General features: G+C 40.8%; 1 protein-coding gene and 1 pseudogene across 1 annotated transcript; both read left to right on the top strand.

Annotated features, from left to right (window-relative positions):
* The first annotated feature begins 227 nt into the window (after nucleotides 1-227).
* LOC149181135 (DCD domain-containing protein NRP-like) lies at nucleotides 228-749 on the top strand. Its single transcript, XM_089414092.1, has one exon. The coding sequence runs from the start codon at nucleotides 228-230 to the stop codon at nucleotides 747-749; it is 522 nt and encodes a 173-aa protein (XP_089270218.1).
* Nucleotides 750-1,631: 882 nt separating this feature from the next.
* LOC149181134 (BTB/POZ domain-containing protein At1g21780 pseudogene) lies at nucleotides 1,632-2,364 on the top strand (annotated as a pseudogene).
* Nucleotides 2,365-10,685: the final 8,321 nt, after the last annotated feature.

The following is a 10,685-nucleotide window of genomic DNA, read 5'->3' as shown; positions in this document are numbered from 1 at the left end:
ACGCACACAGCCAGGAAACCTGAGAATTTCCCAAATTCACTCCAATTGCTCAAAAACGCATGAATTCGCCTTGGGACGAATATTTGAAGATCGCATTGAGCTTATTAATCGACCAGGGATGTCAAACTCTAAGAAACCGCCTCTAACTTGCGTCAGATTGTTGAAGGCCGTGTAGCTGTTTGGGAAGAAAATTCATGTTCTGGGGTCTCTCACTGCAAAGGAACACTATGGCACAACCAAATAACAAAATTCAAGACAAGTGCGCAAATAAAGGACTTGAAGTTCGTGTAGATGTTGCAGTTGCAAGCAATCCTAATGGAGTCTCTCGTATGAAGAATAAATTTGTTGGGTTGATATTTATGTGCAACTCAGCAACTAAGCAGGATTGTTTCCGATATCATGTTTTTGGCATGCCATCAGCTAAATTGGAGCTTGTACAAAATGTTCATCCCGGAATGAAGCTATTTTTGTTTGACTCCGACATAAGATTAATGTATGGCATTTATAAAGCTACATCAGCGGGTGGCAACGAGTTAGAAAAAAATGCATTCAGAGGATCCAGGAGGTCGTTTCCTGCTCAGGTTCGATTTCGTATTGATAGGGATTGTGTACCATTGTCTGAGGAAATATTCAAGAAGGCCATCAAAGATAATTATGTCGATGGAGGAAACAAATTCAAGTTTGAACTCAGTGCAGAGCAGGTCAAAAATATTTCATGCCTATTTCTCACGAATGTTGCGAGAGAGTAGGCAACATCAAATGAATGGACGTGGCAGTAATTTAGATTTTGGTTCTGAAAGAGAGGACAGATGGTTAAGGGAATCGAGACTTTTAAGGAAATAAGCGGCAAGGAGTAGAGAGGAAGGCTTGAGATTATTAAGGGAAGAAGCTATTAGAAATAAGGAAGAGAGGTTCAGAGCTGAATATGAATATGCAGGTTACGTTGACGCTGGGCATATGGCATATAAGCCAGATGCCCTATCTTTGCAGACACATAACCCTCATCCAGTTGTGTTTGAAAGAGAAATACATCTTTCTGGAGCTCCACCACATGAGACATTCGTAATCCCCAACCATCCTTTTATGATCCTGTCCCAGCAATGTCTGACAGAGAAATGATGCTACACTATGGTGTTGAAAGAAATCTCGTTCCTCTTGTTGATCAATCACTGGAAACCTATGTGACAGTTTATAAGAGGCGATTAGCACCATGGCCTTCTATCTCTCATGAGGCTAAGGATTTTGTGGAAAGGCTTCTTAACAAAGATATACGTAAAAGAATGAGTGCAGCTCAGGCCCTTTCTCATCCATGGCTTTGTGGGAAACATGTAATTACATTAGATATTTTGGTGTACAAATGGTATTTCGTTGGCTCCACAGAACTTGTTTTATAAATCCAGCGCAGTGACGCCAGCGTTTCAAACAAAGGAATTGACCAAATCATTCAGATTGGGCACATATGATTTTTTTTTTATGCAACAGGATGAGCAGGAGACAAGAGCAGCCCCCCGATGAAATGTTTTTCCCAACGAGCCTGTTCTCCTTCCTTAACCTCTCCCCTTGTTGTTTCCAGCTGCAAATTTGTGCCTATAACTACAGAAAGAAAAAAGAACTGAAGAAGAGCAACAAACATGACCAAGTCAAAGGTAGAGACAACTGCAAGGCTTGCACAATGGAGGATTGAAAGCTTGGGCTCTTGCTCTTACCAGAGGTCTAATGCCTTCAGAGTCGGAATCTGGAACTAGCACTTTTCGATTGAGAAGAATAGGAGTAAGTCGATGACCTTGGACATCACTAGTCTATGATAAGTTGCTCTGCAGCAGTGAGGATTTTGTGTGGCCTATAGATTCTAGCTTTCATGGACGTTTTATAATTGATGTGGAGTTCCTGGACCTGAAAATTGCTACCATGAATGGTGGAGAAGCTTGTTCAATATGGCCCAATGAAGGAGCAATGCAGTGTCAAGCAACTAAGGGTGCATTAAAATTCCTTTCTCGTATGTTGGATGATGGCCTTCACACGGATGTAATTATTAATACTGCTAATGGTAGTGTTAGAGCACATCGGGTTGTTTTAGCAGCGCGATCCCCTGTTTTTGAGAGTTTGTTCTTGCATGATCTCAAAGAGATAGAATGATCGATAATTAATATTGAAGACATATCTGTGGAAGCTTGCATGGCTCTTCTAAGCTACATCTACGGAGGTATCAAACATGAGGACTTTTGGGACCATAGAATAGCTTTATTGAGGCTGTTGATAAATTCGACAGAGGCCATGAAGGAATCCAAGGTTCCAGATATGCTAAATTTGATGGATTTGTCACTAATTACAAAAATTGGTTTTAAATGGCAAAAGCGAAGGTGAAAGGTCAAAGTCCAAAAGCCAAATTTAGAACAAATAATATCTACCCCAGCAGAGAAATGGTATTCGATTTCCTATTTTTGGACTTTAGTTATGATTCAAAGGGTCTACAGTTACAGTGTACGCCTTTCCAAATGGTCATCAGAGATTTCAAATGGAATAATGTAATGTTTTTCTGTCACCAGCACAGATGGACAGCTCTTTTCCTATCTTCTTTGATTGGTGTTCCAACTCCCTTTTTTTTATCGATTTGTTTTCCCACAGTAAAGTCTATTTATTGTATGAAAATTTATGTGAAAAGGGTTCAGAGTTTCTGAGGAAAGTGTGGGAGGAAAAAACCCAGCGCTTCATTGTACAGATTTGACAGAGAAATAATTGAATGGTACAACTCTATTTCATGAGATCCTTGCGGTATGAATTTAGCATGTGTTTCTTCTCCTATTTCATATGTCTCTTGTTTCTGTTTCATAGTTCATTCATAATCATTTTCAGTTGAATGCTTTTAAAGTGAGAAAGGCAGAATCCAATTTATTGCTCTGCCTTGGGAGAGTGTTCATATTTAATGTTTTCTTCTGTTTGACAAGGATTCATCTTCTATGCCCTTGTCAACCTCTCAACAGTTCGCCCACTCCACAGTATTTCAAATTTGATGTTAAATCTCTTGCCTATCTTGCCTCAGGAGATAATCTGTATCTTTGATTTGACTTCTCTGTTCATGCTGTTCCTTGACCCCACGCTGCCCAGAAAACCCGGTCATTTGTCAAATTACCCCTTCCCTATCCATTTACTAGCCTAAAGTCAGTTCCCATTTTTAGTCATCTTGCACCAGATTTCTCATTTTATCGAGATTGACTGGAGAGAGCCCTCTCCTATCCTCGTAGGGCTAGCTACGAGGCTAGGCTTGGTTTGATGTTGCCTTGAACCTGCCTTTCTTCAGCCTGAGGCAGATTCGAGCGCTAACAGGAGGATACTGACTGCGCACATGGAGAGTTTGACATAGTCAGAGTAGCACAGCATTAGCATGGTGGAACTACTCTGGGACTAGCAGGGAATTGGGGAATCACAACTCTTCACAGTTCAATAACCTTTAGGGATGCGGTGACTACTATAGGGGGGAGATCATACATATCTTCAATTAGGCTTTAGCAAGTCACTGATGGAGCAAGGGACTTCTAGTACTTTCACTAGGTAGGATGGTGAGTGGAGCGAGGGGAACTTCATGTTGGACAAGATTGCTTGGGATCCTGGTATTGAAGGATTCTTCCATATTAGGATAGTGTAGAGGTCAGGCATGATCCAGTGGCACATATGGGACCCTGTCACATTTTGCAGTGCCGGTGGGGAGCAATAGTTAGAGAGGTTGCTTACTCAGGCATTGCTTGAGAACAAGCAATTTTTTGTGCATTTGAAGAGCTTCCCAGTGAGGATGCCACCTGGGAGGGTGAAAACATTTTGGAGCACCGAGCTGTGAGGTTGCTGGAGGGCAAGCAACATTTGGGAGAGGCGGACTGTCATGTCCCTTCTCAAACACATTTGTAACGAGGTGTTGTTACACAAATTTTCACAATTATAGCTAAGGAGGAGAACCCATAATTTTCGACTTAGGGACTTAGGAGGAAATTCAACTTTATTTGGCTGTTAGTGGAATGTGGGGGCCATCCACATTAGAGTTCGATTTAGCATGCTTGGAGGGAAAATTGAATGGGTGGATGGAGGGGCCCACCTGAGGCTAAGGGTACCCAAGGAGTTATAAAGAGAGATCAGCTCTCATTTTGTTGTCATTTTGAATATTTGATAAACAAACTCACTCTTGTGTGCTCTGTTTCTTAGCAAGTCTACCAATTATTTAGCCACGAGTCTTCGCAGGGAAGATTCAACCTCTACTTTGGGGGAACAATCGTGCCTGCCCTAGGGAGGCTATTCCACAGAGTTTGTAGGAGTTTCTGGTAGCGATTCATAGCTCAGCTAGCCATGCAGAGGAAGGGACTGCATGTTTTCTAGGCAGCTAGAAATACGTAGAGGTTAAATTAGCCACCCAAGAGGCTGAAACTCCAAAGTCAAAATAAAATCAATTCCCTTCTGGGTTTTTTTGGGTTTTTTCCAAGGAGTCTAAGGCCAAAAGGGTATAATTTTTTGGGCAGCTTTTGGGTACTTTCTAGTAGGACGAAAGTCAGCAGATGTAGTTGGAGAGTAGCTCCCAATAGGCTGAAAATCCAAAGTCAAAATCATAGAAATTCCCTTATGGGTTTTTCTAGGTTTTGTCCAAGGCGTCTTAGACTAAAAGGGCATAATTCTCTAGGTAGTTTTTTGGCACTTTCTAGTAGGCCAAAAATCAGTAGATGTAGCCAAAGAGAAACTCCTAAGAGGCTGAAAATCCAAAGTCAAAATCAGAGAAATTCCCTTCTAGGTTTTTCTGGGTTTTGTCCATGGAGTCTAAGGTTAAAAGGGAAGAATTTTCTGGGTAGTTTTTTGGCACTTTCCAACAAGCCAAAATTAGCAGATCAATAGTTTAGTGGGACAATGCAGAGCATAGTAGAGCAACAACTGAAAAACCATGTTTCGAGCTATTTTACCACCTGGGTTTGGTCCTTGTTATCCTTGAGACAAAGCCCAGGTGCACTAATCCATTTATATATTATACTTATGCTCTCATATTTTATAATATATGGCTCGGCAGTTCTAGTATTACAGCGTTTCATGGGTGTTTGCTAAATGTTTTTAATTTTCCACTGTTGCACGGTTTGTTTAATTGGTTTATCACATAAGTTCCTCTTTAGGAACATTACAGTTTGGGGATGATAGGAAGTACTTGGTTGGAGTTGGGGGCCTTATAGCTTGAAAATTTCTTGCCAAAAGTTACTGGTGAAAGTCGAGTCACAATCAGGCACAGTGGAAGTGGGCATGCCATGCAGTTTGAAGATCTAGTCCATGAAAGCTTGAGCCACCAAGTGGGGGTAAATGGGTGGGGTAGAGTGCAAAAATGAGCATATTTATAAATTCTGTCCACAACCACCATGATGAATGATTTGTTGCCTGACTTCAGGAGACCAGTAATGAAATCCATAGAAACATCTGTCCAGACGGAGGCAGGGATTGGCAATGGTTGTAAGGTTCCTGGTAACTTGACCGTTTCTCCTTTGTGGCGTTGACACACATCACATTCAACTGCAAAAGTAAGAATCTCAATTTTCATGCCCATCCAAAAGAAAGAACGATGAGTGTGAGCATAAGTCTTTTGAAAGCTTGCATGGCCTACAGTGGGAGATGAGGGTAACTCTACCAAAATGTGCATTTTGAGGGTGGATGTCGGCGATATAACAACTCGATCCTTGTAGCGAAGAATCTCATCCTTCCAAGAGTAGCCAACTGAGGAATTAGGATTTGCTCTCAAGTTATTAATGATTTGGGAGAGTGAGGGGTGTGAAAACCATTCCTTGCGGACTTCTTCAATCCAATCTAGTATGGGAAGAGAGATGTATAGTGGGGTGATTTCATCCTCAAATTGGTGTGATAAAGCATCCGCTACTACATTGTTACACCCTTTCTTGTAAAATATTTGGTGAAGTCGGGTAGTGCCAATACTGGAGTGGAACACATGGCCCGTTTGAGAACCATAAACACCTTTTGTGCTGCATCAGCCCAGAGGAATGAATTTTTCTTAAGAAGGTAAGTGAGGGGTCTAGCAATGCAACCATAATTGTGCACAAATTTGCGATAGTAGCCATTGATACCCAATAATCCCCTCAAACTCTTCAGGGTTTTTGGTTGGGGCCAATCTTGCATTGCCTGTATCTTTTTTGGATCAACCCTGACACCTTCACGACCCACAATGTGTCCCAAATACTCGACTTCTTCCATGCCAAAAGAGCACTTGGACAATTTGACAAATAATTTGTGATTCCAGAGCAGTTGCAAGATTAGGTCTACATGCTGAAGATGTTTTTCCCAGGTTAGGTTGTAGATGAGAATGTCATCAAAGAAAACAAGGACAAATTTTCAGAGATATGGTTTCAGCAGGTGATTCATGAGGCTCTGAAAAGTGGATGGGGCATTACAGAGACCAATTGGCATGAACAAGATTCATAATAGCCTTCATGAGTTCGAAAAGCAAAATTGGGAATGTCTACTTCTTGCATGCATATTTGGTGATAGCCAGAGTGAAGATCTAGCTTAGTAAAGAATTGAGCACCATGTAGTTCATCCAACAGATCATCAACAACCAGGATAGGGAATTTTTCATTGACAATGAGCTTGTTGAGGGCCTAAAATTTTGGACACATGCACCATTCCCCATCTTTCTTAAGCACCATGACAACTGGTGATGAATAAGGAATGATGTTAGGACGAATAACATTGGCTTCAAGGAGTTCCTTGATTATTTTTTCAATTTCATTCTTTTGGGCGAAAAGATGCCGACATGGTCACACATTTAGCAGTTGTGCCCTTGGGACCAAAGTGATGCTATGATCATGTTCCCCTCTAGAGGGTGGAAGCTCTTTAGGTTTTTCAAATACCTCTTGGTGGCCATTTAAGACCTGTTGCATATCAGAATGAATATGAAGAGTAGTGGGTTCTATGGATTGGATGGCAATAAATTGGGTGATAAATCCATGATGGCCCTTTTTCAACAACTTTTCCATTCGATGTGAGCTGATGATCGAAGGAGCACTTGCCTGGAGTCCACAGAGTGTATGCATGTGGTCATTCTGCTTAAAGCTCATTTATAACTCCTAGAAATCCATTGCGATTAGGCCTAGTGTGTGAAGCCATTCACCACCCAAGACAATGTCACATCCACCCATGTTAATTGTAAGCATGTGGGCCTTTAGGTGGTAGTCTCCCATATGAATTTTAATATTTTTGCAGTGGCCTTCACATTTGATTTTTCACCCATCAGCAATAAGCACCTGGAAATTAGATACTTCCCTTACAAAACAATGAACAACTTTGGCAACTCGCTGATGCATAAAGTTATGAGTGTTGCCACTATCAATCAATACTATTACAGGGCAATGTTTAATAAATCCTCTAATTTTGAGAGCTTGGGACGAAGAAATGCCCGCCAAAGCATGTAGCGAGATAACTAGTTCCTCTAGCATAACTGTGAGCTCATTGTCCTGTTGGGTTTCCTCAACTTCGTCCTCTAGTCCCCAAAGGGGTGGGGCCTCCTCTAATGAGCTGTGATCAATAACATCAATTTGAAAGAATTTTGGTTCCTTGCGTTTATGCCTTGGGGAGTATTTGTCATCACAGTAGTAGCACAATCCTTGTTTTCTTCTTTCAGCCATTTCTTGCGGGGACACCTTTTGAAACGTAAGTGTTGGGTAGGGCCTTGAGCCTGGGTGGGGCATCCCTTGGCTACGAAATTTGTACGAGTAGACTGGGCAGCTAAAGCACGTTCCACTTTGATAGCCTTTGTGCAAGCATCTATTCATGTAGGTGGGTGGTGCATCTAGACATGTGCTTGGATGGCTTCTTTGAGACCACTTATAAAACATTGCAAGTAGAATTCATCTCCTAGACTTTATGTTCAGATGGCCAATGTCTCAAATGCTACAAAGTAGTCTTTTACTATGCATGTTTGTCAGAGCTTAGTAAGACGACCCAAAAAAATAGATTCTCTATCAAAGTAGTCACAAAGGAATTTTGAGAACACCTGCCAAGTTATGTTCCCGAGATATAATTTTTTATGCCACTGTCACCATTTCCATATCTTTGGGTCCAAGTAAAGGGCTCCCACATGTAGTTTAGTTGGATCATCGCATATATCATTCAAAATGAAATATTGTTCCATTTGTGCTACCGATACTGCCGTATTAGAGCCATCAAATTTATACATTTCCAACTTGGGTGGCTGAGGGTGGGAATGTTGGTGATTTCCATGGAAGTGAATATGATGGCTAGATTCTCCTTCAAGGTGTTCATCAATACCATGTGCCTTCGGATGCAACCCTGACATGCTCGTATTGAATTGTGCAATGAATTGTGTAATTTTCTGCATCTCTTCCTGGAAAGAATCCAACTCTTTTTCAAGGCGCTCGATCTTCTCGTTGGCCATAACTTGAGCTCTGGTTTCTACCATACACAAATCTTGATCACTTGACGTCACTTTGAAAAAATTTAAGACTGCCAGAAAACTAAAGCTGACAAGTGAATGGTACCACTGCGATCAGCTCGTCATCCTGTATCTTATGGGCTAAGTCTCTTGTAAGCATCCTGGGAAGGCCTCAGACTTTATTTTTTATTTTTTTATTATTTTTTTATTTTTTTTTTACTCCGAAGGGATTTTTACTCCCCGTTGATCGATAATGCAGTGGCCAATTTCCAAAAAAGTTGATCCTACCCAATGTCCTATGAAAATTGGGCTCAGACTATATCAGCCACAAGCCTTACAGTGTAGAGGGTCAGATCTGCCTGTGAAACCCCAACGAATGAATGTGAGTTGGACTACGGTGACAAAACCCCAATTGGTGGATCTGATTGGTGCAATGGTGACAGAACCTCAACTATTAGGTCGGAATGGTACTGTGGCGGTAGAACCCAAACTGGTGGATCTGATTGTGGTGGTAGTGACAGAACCCCAACTGCTAGATCTGAATCATACTGTGGCGGTAGAACCCCAACTGATGGATTTGATCTAGCAAATAAGATAATGGGTGATCTTCAGAGAGTCAAGGGGACTATGGTCACAAAGGAGTGTCAGGTTCTATAGATCACAATATACATACGGGTCAAACAATAGTACTCGGCATAATCTTTCAGGGAACTAACTAAGGAGGATCAACTGTACCCTTAGCCATACTACCCAACTACCCTATTGTATGCACAAGTAATCTCCCTGAGTGTTGTTCTCAGCGTACTGTAGCAGCAAGATGACTGACAGCTTATCTAAGGTAAGGTTTCAGGTGAGCATAAGGGGCATCTGATATACCCAGAGGGTACGTGGAAGGTGCTCTATGCGTGGTTTTTTCTAATGCACTACTACTCGAAGGAGTACCCACAGGGGTTACAAAGGAGTCCAACAAGCATGACCACCTCTTGTATTTCTTGCATGCATGCCTACCCAACTCCGTAGGTTTATGCGCTCAATGACAAATCTCGTGTTTTAAAGACACTGAAACACGTCTCTAGCCTAAAAAAAATATGCCAAAAAGGGAGGTACCATGAGCCTTGGAAAGTGCTATGATACCACTTATTATGCTCTTGACCTACAAGAAATTCCAGAATACCAAATATACAAAGAAATAAAACCTAGAACATAGAATAAAATGAGAAAAAAAGCAAGTATTTTATTATTCAGAGATAAAAGAAATGTTCACTTGCCTCTTCAAGGGGGCAACCTCAAACAGAGCAGAGCTCAATTACAAAATAAGACTCGATGATCTTTCCTATTCTAACTATGACTATTTGTAGCTAAATGACCTTCAACAAAATAATGACTAGTGGTCCTTCGCATAACAAGGGTTAACCATTTTATTTATTAATTATGGCGTGTTGCAACTAACTATGGTCCCTTTCTTAAATGCAGGTCAACCACTTACAATTATTAATACGGACTTTATTGACTCCTTAACTAACTATGACTATGACTTGACCCTGTTATCACTCAAATTTTCCTTGAAGTTGTTGGGAAGAGGAAAGGGGTCCCAGGTAACCACAAACCAACTTTTAGGTACAAAATCTAGCCAATTTGTACCCAGAGAGTGCTCTCTCTTTATGATTTATCTTGGTTTTGAAAGATATTAGGCTAGTTGTGAAATTTAGGAGTTTTGTTTGAATTTGGGTGGTGAGATTCAATAGCAGAGGGGTAAAACTGAGTAGTTCAGGCCATTGGGCTAATGGAGTCAAAGAAGATGGCTTAACTAGACTTGGTTTCTTAGCAAAAGATGGTTTCACCGGGCAAGATGGTCAAACAGGGAACAAATGGCAACTTGAGATGAATGGAATGGGTTTAAAATTGGTGAAGGGCATTAAGAATCCTTCAACATATTTAAAGAGGGAACTTGAGTGATTACTACTAAAGAGTAGTTAAGTATTCTTTAATAAATAATCAAAATGAAAGAACTAGAAAATAGGAGCAATTAAGGTTTCATTGTTTATACTAATTCAGAAGAAAACATAGAGAATAATAACGACTGAAAACAGAGTGCAATCAAGCAAATTCTGGATTTTTTTTTTTTGTTTATCATTCAGATGTGAAACATAGATGATATAATAAACAAGGAAAACTTTAAAACAGAAGGTATAGAGGACTTATTGATTCGGTGTTTTCTTCAAGAAATATGTGAAAAGTCCTTTGCTTCAATTCTTTATCCAGCAAGCCA

Source organism: Pinus tabuliformis, chromosome 3_2 (genome assembly GCF_031772625.1).
Source record: "Pinus tabuliformis cultivar Carrire ecotype Pingquan chromosome 3_2, CPIR1, whole genome shotgun sequence".
Taxonomy (NCBI): Eukaryota; Viridiplantae; Streptophyta; class Pinopsida; order Pinales; family Pinaceae; genus Pinus; species Pinus tabuliformis.
This window is presented reverse-complemented; position numbering and strand designations above follow the sequence as displayed.

Excerpts from the sequence above, each read along its gene's own strand:
- LOC149181135 (XM_089414092.1), top strand. The coding sequence starts at position 228 with ATGGCACAACCAAATAACAAAATTCAAGACAAGTGCGCAAATAAAGGA.